Genomic DNA, 14,919 nt, shown 5'->3' on the forward strand with positions numbered 1-14,919 from the left:
AACTCATAGCATAACTAATTCAATTGTTACGACTAGGTGAAGAAGGTGTCTAGGGGTCCCTCTCAGCCTTCACCTGGTCTTACCGTAACAGGCTTTAATTTTAAACACACCGTGTTTTTAGCTCCCCCTTGGTGGATCCTTGTTCACCGCTTTCCAATTATAAGGCAAAGAAACCAGCAGAAACAGGCTTTCTTAGTTTAAAGAAAAGTTGAAATTTATTAAACTTGAACTTAAACTCTAATTCAGTTGATGCCTACGGATACATGACACGCCCACGCTAACATGCATACGCGATACACACATGCAAATAGAGACAGAAAAGAGAAGAAAAATAAAATGGAAAAATTTGAGGCAATATCTGAAGCGTTTTTGTTCCGGTTCATCGAGCACACTGTAGAGTCCTTGATTGCAGGTAGATATTGCTTTTCGTTGGGGCCCAGTATTCTTTTTCAACCTTGTTCGCTGTAGAAGACTTTTCTCTCTTGGGGTTCATGTGTCTTCAGTGGATTCAGAGGCTTGTGAGAAAGAGATGGGAGCAGACAGAAGAGATCTCCGCAGTCCAGGAGCAAACAGTCTTTCTGAGTTCAAACTCTCCTTGGCCAGTTCAAAACAAAACCCTGGAACAGCCAGTTAGTCATGTGACCAGCTGGTCTAACCAGTCCTGGCCTCTGTGGATTGTATCCTGCTTAGCAGGTGAGGAAGCACATTCCAGGGCCTTCGATGTCTGTTAGTACGTAAATGTATTTTTCCAGCCACAGCTGATCTGTTTAACAAGTCATTTCCTCGCTCCAACAATTAAAAATCAACGTTCATGTGACCAAATCAATATGCCTCATTCTTGGCAGGTGGGGGCCTACATGACAAAATGAATAATTAAAATTTCCATTGGGCTAAGTATAACTGTAAGGGAATTAATTTTAAGAGTAGTAGCACAGAGCAGGTCTGAGGCAGTAAACAAAATTAATAGTTTCGACAAGGTATTAACGAAATTATAAAAGAGAGGAGAGATTGTTTTCTTCGATCATGGATGGGCAGCTGAGACCTGATGCTTTCACTCCTGTGCCATGTCGGAACTTCAGGACACTTCATGTGTCTTGAGGACCACATGTCTAGGAAATATCTCCAGCCGCTTGTACTCAAGCTCAGCATTTCCAAGTTGGAGGGGAAGCTGGAGTCACTGCAGAGCATCAGGGAGGAAGAGTGTTTCATTTTTTATACGTTCCAGGAGGTGGCCACTCCACAGGCAGTGAGAGTTTAGGGTAGTAGGTTGGTGGCCATGCAGAGGAGTAGGAAGAGGCAGGAGGTGCAGGGGTCTTCGGGGTGTGTACCACTCTCGAACCGCTACTCAGCTTTGGAAACAGCTGGGAGTGACAACACCTTGAAGGAGTACAGTCCATGACATTAATGGGCAAGGGACTTCAGAGGTGTGAACAGCAAAGAGTAAAAAATGCAGTCATTGTAGGAGATTTCATACTGAAGTGGACAGACAGACATTTCTGTAACTGTCATCGTGAGTCCTGCATGGTGCGTCGCCTTTCTGGTGCCAGAGTAAAGGACATCATGGACAGGGTGCGGAATATTCTGCAGGAGGAAGGGAGTGAGCCAAAAGTTGTGGTGCATGTTGGTGCCGATGACATAGCGAGAGCAGGTATTGAGATCCTGCAGTGAAATTTTCAGGAGTTAGGAAGGAAGTTAAAAAGTAGGACCTCGAAGATACTAATCTCTGGATTACGCCCAGTGCCACACGCTAGTGAGAGTAGAAATAGGAAGATTGGGAGGATCAACGTGTGGCTTCAGGCTTCAGATTCTTGGGACATTGGGACCAGTTCTGGGGCAGCAGGCAACTACTCAAAAGGGACAGGATGCATTTCAACAGGACTAGTGTGGTTAGGGAGGGTTTAAACTAAATTGGCAGGGGAATGGGCATTACCATATAGAAGTGGTAAAGAGGAATAAGGTGCCTAAACGAGAGAGAGTGGTGGATAGCACTAGAGAAGAAAGTAGTACCATATTAGATAGGAGCAGACTGAGAAAGACCATGAGGAATACAAAGACAGGTTCACAATGCATGTATGTAAACAGACAAAGTTTAGTGAATAAGGTTAGTGACCTACAAGCACAAAAAGCCATGTGGCAATAAACGTGGCTAAAAATGACGAGGACTGGGCAGTTAATATACAAGGATATAAAGCAGCGTTGTCCAACTTATGGCCTGCGGGCCAGGATCTGGCCCGCCAAAGGTTTACATCCAGCCCATGGATATAAACTTTACTGAGCCGTTCCTCTTCCTCACCAGGGATCCATGACTGGAGATGAGAAATTTCCCTTTTTTAAAAGCCCGATGGAAAACACCAGATCTGTCCGAAGTTGGGAACAGCTGTTTCCACTGGCAGCAATAGTCAGCTGTGAAACTGACTTGCGATTTTTAAAAAAACTGATCAAATATCTGCTGAGCGTTCCACTGAGAGAGAGAGAGAAAGAGAGAGAAAGAGAGAGAAAGAGAGAGAAAGAGAGAGAGAGAAAGAGAGAGAAAGAGAGAGAAAGAGAGAGAGAGAGAGAGAGAGAGAGAGAGAGAGAGAGAGAGAGAGAGAGAGAGAGAGAAAAAAGAGGGGACAGTCAGAGAGAAAGGGGGACGGGGGGGGCACAGAGAGAAAGAGAGAGAGAAAAAGGGGACAGAGAGAGATAGAAAGGAGGACAGAGAAAGAGAGAAAGGGGGATAGAGGAGGAGAAAAAGAGGAACAGAGAGAGAGAAAAAGGGGGACAGAGAATGAGGGAGATGGGGCACAAAGAGAAAATCAACAAGCACTTGAAGAAGTTTGAGTTAATTAAGTAGAGCCCGCACATATTTGTAAAACACAGATCATTGTTGACCAATCTAACTGAATTTTAAGCTCGACACCATCCAGGACAAAGCAGCCCGCTTGATTGGCACCCCATCTACAAACATTCACTCCCTCCACCACTGACGCACAGTGGCAGCAGTGTGTACCATCTACAAGATGCACTGCAGCAATGCACCAAGGCTCCTTAGACAGCACCTTCCAAACCCGCAACCTCTACCAACTAGAAGGACAAGGGCAGCACAGTGGCGCAGTGGTTAGCACTGCAGCCTCACAGCTGCAGGGACCCGGGTTCAATTCTGGGTACTGCCTGTGTGGAGTTTGCAAGTTCTCCCTGTGTCTGCGTGGGTTTTCTCCGGGTGCTCCGGTTTCCTCCCACAAGCCAAAAGACTTGCAGGTTGGTAGGTAAATTGGCCATTATAAATTGTCACTAGTATAGGTAGGTGGTAGGGAAATATAGGGACAGGTGGGGATGTTTGGTAGGAATATGGGATTAGTGTAGGATTAGTATAAATGGGTGGTTGATGGTCGGCACAGACTCGGTGGGCCGAAGGGCCTGTTTCAGTGCTGTATCTCTAATCTAATCTAAAAAAAAAAAAAAAAAATGCATGGGAACACCACCACTTGCAAGTTCCCCTCCAAGTCACACACCATCCTGACTTGGAATTATATCGCCGTTCCTTCACTGTCGCTGGGTCAAAATCCTGGAACTCCCTTTCTAACAGCACTGTGGGTGTACCTACCTCACATGGACGTACAGCGTTTCAAGAAGGCAACTCGCTACCACCTTCTCAAGGGCAATTAGGGATGGGCAATAAATGCTGGCCTAGCCACCGACGCCCACATCCCACGAATGAATTTTAAAAAATGGATTTTAAGAAAGCATTTAACAAAGTGCATGCTGAATATTTATAAAGCTCTGGTTAGGCCACAACTAGAGTACTGATTCCAGTTCTGGTCACCACATTTTAGGAAGGATGTGAAGGCTCTTGAGAGGAGATTTATTGGAATGGTTCCAGGGATGAGGGATTTTGGCTCAAGGTGAGGTTGGAGAAGCTGGGGTTGTTCTCCTTGGAGCAAAGAAGATTGAGGGGAGGTTTGATAGAGGTGCACAAGATTATGACAGGTTTAGTAATAAGGTAGACAAAGAAACGCTGTTCCTATTAGCTGATGGCAGAAGGACTAAGGAACACAGATTTAAGGTTTTGGGCAAGAGATGCAAGGGTGTTGTGAGGAAGAACTTTTTTTTAACGCGGCGTGTGGTAATAACCAGGAATTCACTGCCTACAAAGATGGTGGAAGCGGAGACAATCAATAATTTCAAAAGGAAATTGGATGGGCACTTGAGGGAAATAAACTTGTAGGAGTTTGAGGATAGAGTGGGGTAATGGGACTGATTGGATTTCTCTACAGAGAGTGGGCATGGACTCGATGGGCCAAATGGCCTCTTTCTATGACATAACAGTGGCACAGTGGTTAGCACCGCAGCCTCACAGCTCCAGGGACCCGGGTTCGATTCTGGGTACTGCCTGTGCGGAGTTTGCAAGTTCTCCCTGTGACCGCGTGGGTTTTCGCCGGGTGCTCCGGTTTCCTCCCACAGCCAATGACTTGCAGGTGATAGGTAAATTGGCCATTGTAAATTGCCCCTAGTGTAGGTAGGTGGTAGGGAATATGGGATTACTGCAGGGTTAATATAAATGGGTGGTTGTTGGTCGGCACAGACTCGGTGGGCCGAAGGGCTTGTTTCAGTGCTGTATCTCTAAATAAAAAATAAATAAAATAACGACTCAATGGCAATTCTAGATTTTGGCAGAAGGAATGAAGCAAGCCAAACAAGTTGACACAATTCTGTAAACAATGTTTATGTTTTTCCTTTTGAAAAAAATGGACGGGCAGAGACCACCATTGTAACAAATAGTATTTTCTGACAAAATGTCAGCAGCCTTTTTAATCATGAAGTTGACAGTTGCTGCAGACACCAGTCTCACATTTGCAACCAATCACCTGAGGGGAAATCGGGGATGGTGATAAAGGGAAAATAGCTCATATCACAAGTAATTCAAAGGCTTAGCTAAACTGTTGGATGTTTTGAAAATGAGTTCTTCTATTTATGAAAGTTTTCAATATCGCAACAGGAGTGTTAGTTTCTAGTGTAAATTGTTATTTTTTAAAAAGGCATTATTCATCTATTTGTTTAGGACTGACTTAAAACATCAAGTTGCTAGCCTTTGCTAATATTTGGAACAGAGACAGGACACTCAACTCATTTAAAGGCAATTAATTACTCTGAGGCATAGTAGAAGTACAACAGCTGGTATTTTACTCTACAATATAAACGTTCATTTTTCTCAAGTGATTTTTGTTAAATCTTTGTTCCTTGTTAATTCATTTTATAAATACATATCGCCCCCATGTATCATAAACAGCTAGATTTAAGTAATCCAGAGACTACTGCCATCTCAAACATGTACAAGGTAAAATAATTCCAAAAATGTTGGCACAACAATGTTCCCGAGTTAAATACACTTAATTTACATTCAATTTCAAATCTGAGCTATGAAAGTGGAAAAATATTTGAGGGGGAATTCAAGGTTGGCAGGCAAGGGAGGAGCACAAGAGACGGAGGGCAGGTAGGTGCACACTGTGCAATGCATAAATAGAGGTCTGAAAAATAAATACTGGAAGGGAAGGCCAGCTGAATAAAGCAAAGTCCAGGAAAGAAGCAAAACCAGGTCCCTAAGCAAAGGTGGATTTTCTGGGAGAAACCCACTGAACATCGTTCCAACAAAACATGGTCAATTTTACGTGTAAGTTTAAATATTCTTTTCCAATGAATTATTTACATTTGTTAGAGGTTTGTTAAAGCTGACAAACAACATGGTCGGTCAAAGAAATCAGAAAGAATGTTGATTAACTGGTTTACTTTATGGTAGTTGCTGATTCCAAATGGGCAGCTATGAAAAAGCTTTGAACAATTTGATTGCTTGGTTTTGTGCAAGATGTTCATTCATAATGTTAACTTTCCTACCTGTTTAGTGAAAAATTAGACGTTCAGACAAATCAGCACAGTTAACTAAATACCTAATTGTTACTGATGTCAAAATTAAGCCAGTTATTCAAATCTGACAAACACCCTATAATGCTACAGACACAATGGATGAGATTTTAACTCATCCAAAATCTATCTACTTGCATAGTTGAAATCAGGCCCAATGGGTGTGACATCAGATCGATTTAATTCTTTTAATTACATAGATAGAGAGACCTGCTAAGTAGCTACTCTTGATGTCATCTCAGTAAGAGGCAACAGTGTTGCCTTTGGTTTAGAGGGTGTGGGTTCAAGTTCCACTCCAAAACTTGAGTACAATTCAGGCCAACACTGCTCTCAGTGTGCTACATATCAGAGATGTTGTTCTTTAGATAACTAGAAGTCCCGTCTGTTCTGCTGGCTCAGGTAGATGTTAAAGATCCCATGACACTATTTGAGGACTATTGGGCACCAACACTGTGATAAATTGACGCCACTCGAGTGCCGTTTGGCCTAGCACCCAAGTCTCTGAGGTACAAAGTCATGTGTTCAAGCCAACTCCCAAGACTTGAGCAAAAAAACTAGGCTGACATTTCAGCTTGATACTGAGGGAGTACTTTGCTGTCAGAGATGCTATCTTTCAGGTGAGACATTAAAGTGCAATCCAGTCTGCCTGTTCACGTGGATGTAAGAAATCCCAAGCCACTATTTGAAGAAGAGCAGGATTTCTAAAGTGTTAAAGCCAATACTCTTCTCTCAATCAAAAACACCAAGAGCAGACTCATTGGTCACTTAATATTTACGAGACCTTGTTGTGTCCAAATTAGCTGTAATATTTTCTTACAAATAATAGTGACTACGCATCAAAAGTAATTATTTGGCTGTGAAACATTTTGTGATTCCCTGACAGCATGGAAGGCACTACAGAAATGCAAGCTATTTCTATCTGCCAATGTCTTGGTTAACATTCCTTCTTCAACCAACACCACTGAAAACAAATTAACTGGTAATGTCCATTGCAAAGGTGACTTTCCACATTTACCTAAAAAAGTCACTGCATGTCGAAATAATAAAGTTTGTGTGATGTACTCTGAGACATGAGAAAGATCTAAACAAATGCTCCTCTACTAAATGACAACAGTATTTGTAACATTGTTTAAGAAACACTGACCCTCTGAAGTGGGAATAATAGGAACTAATGAAACATTTGTTGCAACTGGAATGGATTCAACATTTGTTTAATTCGTCATTTCTGGAATCTCATTTTATAGGAGACTATGAAAATATAATGGTGCTGAAAAACAAAAATATTGTATTTTTTTTTAAAAAGCTACTTACTGCAAAAGTCAGCAAAAGAAAAGAATTCAACAAAGAAGGATCCTCAATTGCTCTGCCAGACTTTATAGCATCCCAAGTCTATAAGAGAGATAATTACACTTGACTTGAAGCAGGACAAACAGTAGATAAAAACAATTTTTTAAGTTGATCAAAGATGACCAAAAATAAAACAAAAACAGAAATGCTGGAAATACTCAGCAGGTCTGGCAGCATCTGTGGAGACAGAAACAGAGTTACCATTACAGGTCTGTGACCTTTCATCAGAATTCTGATGCTGCCAGACCTGCTGAGTAACGCCAGCACTTTCTGTTTTTATTTCAGATTTCCAGCATCTGGAGTATTTTGCTTTTATTGACCAAAAATGGAGTTCAATTTGGATGAACTTTCAGCATCCGAACACAGACACATATTTGATGAGGCAAATAGCTGTTTCTATGTTATAATATTTTAAACTCATTCGAGGGTGAAACTAAATGGCAGTTATTGTACCCAGTTTCAAATATACATATACAAAAGGACAAGATGTTGCAATAAGTTATTTCAGTCCTCAGAAATAACATATCTATTACAGATGTTCATTTTTTATTTGCTATGTCCCATAATTGAGGAACTAGCTTGGTTTGACAAATACATGAATAGGAAGGGAATAGAGGGATATGGGCCCCGGAAGTGCAGAAGGTGTTAGTTTAGGCAGGCATCAAGATCGGCGCAGCCCTGGAGGGCCGAATGGCCTGTTCCTGTGCTGTACTGTTCTTTGTTTATCCCTAATACTACAGTTACTCTTTAGCAGAATGCACAACTCCTATTTAAAGAATCACTTTAAACAAATGCTAACTGTGATCACATTAGATTCCATGTTGGAGTTAGAGCACTGAATTTGCTGAGTCTAACGAATTTGCAGGGAACTGAAGTTTTGCAAAAAGTGCAGTTGAGTTAACTTAGCTCATAAGTAACTTCAAATTATGTTTAATGCAAGTTGTGCAAATCTGATTTCATACCAGACTATCCCATTTCATTCTGGTATCCTGTAGGGCATCAATATCTGCCCTGTACATAATCTAAGTGTGGATAAAACAATCACAATCATCACTTCTTGAGATTGAGGTCAAGCCTCCCACCACATGAATTAAGTGAAAAAAGTTTATGTGGATCAATTGTATTTGTAGTGCAAAGGGGGTTAAAAAGGCATCAAGAAATAGACTCTTGAAACCATTCTCCTCACTACAGTAAACAAAGCAATGTTTTTACAAACTGATATATGTTCTTTAACTCTGTACAATTTACAAACTACAAACACCCAGTTTTGACTATGAATAAAAAATGCTCCTTTTTGCCACTCACCTCCTTTCCCACTTGCTCCAGCAAGGCCTTCTTATCAATGGATTTAAATGACTGTAAAGTATTGGTATTATACAGAGTGCCAAAAGCAGGGCAACACCGAGGTGGAGTCACAGCATTCCTAAGTGAACATTCAAAATAAATTTCTTTGATCAGTCCAACAGAAAGGAGAATATTGATAACATTGTAGTGGTTCCAAGCATATGCTATTTACTCTGAATTCAACTGTACTTCTGAAAGTGTCCTTTGATTGGAAGACTGAAGAAACCCAAAGGATCATTGAGCAACTTTGACTAAACACTAATAACTGGCACACTGACAATGAAGTAGAGTTTATGTGTCAACTAGTATACTTTGCTTTCTTGTGAGTGATCTTTTGCTAGCTGACAAGTGCCATTAATGTCACAAGTGCATTTCATACCAGAGTAACTAATGCACCAAATTTGACTTTATATAATCACACTGTCAGTACAAGCAGGTTGACAATAGGTTTTAAGATCAGTGCACTCAATTATGTTTTTGGTCATAAAGGTGAGCAAGTTCCCTGATGGTTAAGCTTATCCAGTGAGTAACTGAGGCATACTGACCAGGAAAATCCCAGATTCCATCCCTGGTTTGAAATGGGCAGGCGGTAGGACCACAAAATCCCAAGGATAGGAAAGGAAACCCTGACCAAGGAGCACACTCATGATCATAATTCAGGGTTCATGCTATTGTGGACAAGGATAGCATCAGGCGTAGCTGTGAAATCTGTCCTTGCTAAAATAGCCTAATGGCACTCACGGTCAAGTCTCACAAACAGCGAGCTGGGCAAACTCCCAGAGCACATCCAAAATTGTATCCAACAAGGAATCAAAGTCTTTAAGAGAGGGGAACAAATTGAAAAATGAGCGTATGGTTTGTGGTTTCTGTCTTATTCTTTTTAGAAAGTGGCTAGGATGTCAGTTGCAGTTCCTTCAGTTTGATCACATTGATTCGATGGTCACAATGATGTAACAGCAGGGCTGCTCCATCTCACATCATGGTTCATTGAAATGTCAGAGACTGGGTGCTGTTGTTGGAATCCTTGCTGTTTGTAGTGCACATTAATGATTTAGATGTGAATATAGGAGGTATGATCAGTAAGTTCGCAGATGACACGAAAATTGGTGGTGTCGTAAATGGTGAGGAGGAAAGCCTAAGATTACAGGATGATATAGATAGGCTGGTAAAATGGGCGGAGCAGTGTCAAATGGAATATAATCCTGAGAAGTGTGAGGTGATGCATTTTGGGAGGACTAACAAGGCAAGGGAATATACAATGGATGTTAGGACCCTAGGAAGTACAAAGGGGCCTTGATGTACTTGTTCATCGATCACTAAAGGCAGCAGCACAGGTAGATAAGGTGGTTAGGAAGGCATATGGGATACTTGCCTTTATTAGCCAAGGCATAGAATATAAGAACAGGGAGGTTATAATAGAGCTGTATAAAATGCTAGTTAGGACACAGCTGGAGTACTGTGTACAGTTCTGGGCACCGCACTATAGGAAGGATATGATTGCACTGGAGAGGGTGCAGAGGAGATTCACCAGGATGTTGCCTGGGCTGGAGCATTTCAGCTATGAAGAGAGACTGAAAAGGCTGGGGTTGTTTCCCTTAGAGCAGAGAAGGCTGAGGGGGGACCTGATCGAGGTGTACAAGATTATGAGGGGCATGGACAGGGTGGATAGGGAGCAGCTGTTCCCCTTAGTTGAAGGGTCAGTTACGAGGGGTCACAAGTTTAAGGTGAGGGGCGGGAGGTTTAAGAGGGATTTGAGGAAGAACCTTTTTACCCAGAGGGTGGTGACGGTCTGGAATGCCCTGCCTGGGAGGGTGGTAGAGGCGGGTTGCCTCACATCCTTTAAAAAGTACCTGGATGAGCACTTGGCACGTCATAACAATCAAGGTTATGGGCCAAGTTCTGGCAAATGGAATTAGGTAGACAGGTCAGGTGTCTTTAATGCATCGGTGCAGATTCGATGGGCCGAAGGGCCTCTTCTGCATGGTATTATTCTGTGATTCTGTGATTGAGGTATACAAAATTATGAGGGGCATTGATAGGTTATATAGGAAAAAACTTTTTCCCTTGGCGGAGGGATCAATAACCAGGGGGCATAGATTTAAGCTAAGGGGCAGGAGGTTTAGAGGGGATTTGAGGAAAATCTTTTTCACTCAAAGGGTGGTTGGAATCTAGAACGCACTTCCTGAAGAGGTGGCTGAGGCAGGAACCCTCACAACATTTAAGAAGTATTTGGATGAGCGCTTGAAACGCCATAGCATACAACGCTACGGGCCAAGTGCTGGAAAATTAGATTAGAATAGTCAGATGCGTGATGGCCAGCACAGACACGATGGGCTGAAGGGCCTGCTTCTGTGCTGTATAACTCTGACTTCAAAATCAGAACAAAACGAAAGCCCTCCCAATTGCAGAACCACATGATCTGCAAGTCAGTGAGGCCAATATTAATGAGGAACACTTAGAATTAAGAGCTAAAAAAAAGGATTGATTTAATGCGAAAATTAAGTTCTTGAATTAACAAACCACTGTGCAGGATTTATTTAGAACTCACTAAGTGTTACAATCAGTTATGGCATGCAAAATAATTGCTTTCCCCAGTGAATCTTCTGAAAGCATTAAATTACATCCTCAAAACATTGGGGGTTGCTATCTTTACATTATATTCAGCAAACAAAGTTTGGAATCTGAAGATCATAACATTTCACATTGTGAAATTCAGATTTCAAATTCAAATTTTTATTGAAGATGCACTGATATTTATTCTATAAAAATTGACAGATTTACACCCCTTTTATATTTTGAATCCACTTCCAATGGAAATGTCTGCTTCTTTGTGCTGTTCCACCCTGTTTTTACTGTGGGATGGTATAAACTGCACATGCAGATTTTTTGCCAATGTCATGTGCACAATTGCACATGTGCAAAATGCTCTGGTCATGGGCCTTCACCAATGACATTCTGACCAGCAGTGCTAAAAGTACATGGGTAGGCAACCAGGTTAGCCAATCCACAGCCAGACTCCAAAATGATGAATCCAACCCAAGTATGGCTAATAATTGCAGTAGCTAGTTTGAGTTAGATGTAGCACATAAAACCCAAACCAGTAAAGTTTGCTGCCTCTTAGGGGCAGAGTATGGTGTCAGTTATACTACAGACTTGTTGCCTACAGCACTCTCATCAGCAGCATTCCTGTGGTATAATGCGACCATTGAGGTATAGTCAGAATGCAACAATGTACCTGTTTCAGTTTCCACCTTACTCCTACACTGAAGGGAAACATATGAAAACATAGTTGATCATTCATGATTCTCAATGCATCAAGAAACTGTTTCAACCATCATGCATGTATAATCCCTTTGATAACCAGATCACTCCAGTTATTTGTGTGCATTTCAGTTTAGAACCTTCCAGAATACAAAAAGAAACACTATAAAGTCTATCCTCAAAACTTCAGCAGGAGCATTCGAAAATATGCCTGTTAATCGCAAAGTTGTGAAGTGGCCAGGACCTCTTTGATCAGTGAATAATGAACACTGTTAGGTCTAGTGATGTTTGGAAAGGTCTGGTGGATGGGTGACATTCTAATTGGGCTGCTCTGCACAGCCTGTTAATACAATAAAGTCTTGGTAAAGTTTTGGCATCCTGATCCAATTATAGTGATGCTCACAGTTAACAAAATAACATACTTCACAGGATAAATCTTTGATCAGATAATCAAAAACATTATCAGCTTATGCTGATCACCTCAAATTATAGCTTCAATAGCTTTTTAAAGATTAAACTTTTCAGTGGTTCACCTCGATTAATATGTTAGTGGAATTATTGCGCATTCCACAAGTTGAGTTAACTAATCATAAAAGGACCTTAGCCAAGGCATTTTGTTGTTTTGTAGATAGGGTAGCTGGAACTGTCTTTGTTATTGTAGATGATTCCGCAATAACCATTATAACAAGGACTATTCCTGGAATTTAATGCCTCAGCACTGAATTGGGGACCACTGAAGTAACAGAATACAGTCTTATTTCCAATTCATGAAAAAAACATTCCCAATTTAAATCAGCTCATTTCAAACTAAGCTTGTATTTATGATACTTCAAAGTAGCAATAATCTGCCAGCAAATATGTAGTTCTTGATTTTAATCAGGGGATACATACATGGGGGCTAAAGATGATTTATTAATTTTGTAGTTTTAAATTTATCACATCAAGGAATGAATGTCAGGGAGAACGCATGTCATTTACAGTGACATTTCAATGCAAATTACTTCATGTTTACAAACAGTAGGGAAAGGCTGCCATACAAGTTTATTGGCAGTGACAACACCCTTTATTTAAGTTTCTGCAGTGAAGGCCGATTCAGTGAAGGTGAAGCATGATACTGACGCTGCCATTGCTCTTTAACAAAGTTCCAGCAGGTCCTCAGATAGCAACAGCATTGGACACAATTAAAACTGACGTCTACTGAGACTGAAATTAAAATTGATGACAACTAAGAGGCAGCATAATGATCAAACAGTAGGAAAAGCGCTTAAACTTCCCTTATGGATGCTGGCAAAATAATTTACTTTTGTCCCCACAGTACAATTACTCACACATCAAATGCACTGAACTCCAATGTTAGTCGAGTTGGCAGTCCAGCAGGATCACCTTTCGAATAAGAAAATACAGTTTATTTAATTTTATTTTGCCGCATGTTTTAAATTTTTTTTAGCATAATACATAACGGGGGGGGGGGACTTTGTAAATTAAACCCATGACCGTGACCCCATGATGGTACCGTTATAGTAATAGCCCCTGATGTTCCGGGGGCTCTCGTCCAGCCTGTAATCATTCAGCTTCCTCTGGGTGAGTTCATGCCAGAAACCTGCATCCAAAGCGCTGCTGAAGGGAGCAAACTGCAGCACCAGCCGCCCACTGCCAGCGAGCTCCATCCCGGCCACTTCCGCATTCACTCAGCGGCGGCGCACACAAAGCGTGTCACCTAGCGACAGCCTGGCGCTGCAACATGACATCACCGAGAAAGCTCCCCATTCTTTCAGCCAGGGAGAGAGCAGGTGAGGAGGAGGGGACTGAAGAAGGGGCACACTGTCAAAAAACCAACATTTATATAACATCCTCCCACAGCTCTGAGGATCTTTATAGGAAAGCAAAGCAAAAGAACTTTGCAACACTCAATAACTTTTGAGTACAGGTACTGTTGTTATGTAGCTGAAAACCAGCAAGATAAATGGGCAGTAACTCTGGTTTTCTGTGAAAGAGAAATGTTAGCTAACTCACTGCTTTTAAAATGTTCACATAGGCTCTTTAATGCAGAACCTTATTTCCTACGTTACACTTCAAGAAGTTCTTCATTGGCTGCTGTAAAGTGCTTTGGGACGTTCTGAGGTCGTGAAAGGTGCTATACAAATGCAAGTATTTTCTGACACCTTGTATTTATTTGGTATACCAACTTTATTGGAACCTATTCCAGAAGGTCTCTTACATGACCTCCAAACTCTTGCCCTCACATTCTGTCTTTACTTATAGATTCCAATAACTACCTCACAACAGATGTAAGACTAACTGATTTAAAATTTCCTGGTTTCTTTCTCACCTTTCTATAAATAATGGAGTTACATTTGCCATTTTCCTATAGGAAAATATATATGCATTAATTATTGGAATGTGTTTTTAAACTTTGTTGAAAACAAAGTAGAAAAAATTTTAACTGAGGAGACATTGTTAATCAGGACCTGACGAGGAGTGAGAGGTTATTGACTGGCATATGAGAGTCATTATATTGTGATACCACAACTGAAGTATGTGAGCACACAACTCTTAGGAATCATGTGCTTCTGTACTGTACTTTGATGCTGATCTACAATTTTTTGTATCAAAATGGTGTCTTGGAAATTACTTAAATTATATATTTCGTCATGCACAGAAGGAGCTGTGATGAAATATAAAATGATATGGAGGAATTATAAATTTAAAACTAAATCACGAGATTGGACATGTGAACCACAGTCAAAATGGAGTAGTGTCCATGTGACCCCTCCTATACTGGAAATCCACAGACACGTCTGCAAAGATGAAGCTTGTTAACTTCATCTGAAATAGCTCTGGGGAGAACCCCTTTGCAATTGAAAGGAGCTATTGCACATTAATGACTGATCGACATGAATGAACTAACAGAGGATGCTGGAGACAGTCTAACTGATAGCCAAACTAAGATGAATAAGGTGTGAAACAACAACATCACAACAGAATGATTCCCATTCAAACATCAAACGGTGGCCATGGTTATCATCCTGGCCCATTGTGTGGTCACAGCAAGGGAGAGGACCATGCATCTCC

The 14,919-nt window shown here is 41.2% G+C and overlaps 1 protein-coding gene across 3 annotated transcripts in view; it reads right to left on the reverse strand.

Moving 5' to 3' along the window:
* atg7 (ATG7 autophagy related 7 homolog (S. cerevisiae)) overlaps positions 1-13,539 on the reverse strand; it is a 202,028-nt gene extending 188,489 nt beyond the window's left edge. For all 3 annotated transcript variants that reach the window (XM_068051846.1, XM_068051847.1, XM_068051845.1), the window contains exons 1-4: positions 13,361-13,539; positions 13,176-13,230; positions 8,548-8,665; positions 7,207-7,284 (exon numbers count right to left, since the gene is read on the reverse strand). In XM_068051846.1, the coding sequence (XP_067907947.1) occupies positions 7,207-7,284; positions 8,548-8,665; positions 13,176-13,230; positions 13,361-13,514 (405 nt within the window). In that variant the 5' untranslated portion in view covers positions 13,515-13,539. The remainder of the gene's footprint in view (positions 1-7,206; positions 7,285-8,547; positions 8,666-13,175; positions 13,231-13,360) is intronic.
* Positions 13,540-14,919: the final 1,380 nt, after the last annotated feature.

The sequence above is a fragment of the Heterodontus francisci genome, chromosome 19, assembly GCF_036365525.1.
Source record: "Heterodontus francisci isolate sHetFra1 chromosome 19, sHetFra1.hap1, whole genome shotgun sequence".
Taxonomy (NCBI): Eukaryota; Metazoa; Chordata; class Chondrichthyes; order Heterodontiformes; family Heterodontidae; genus Heterodontus; species Heterodontus francisci.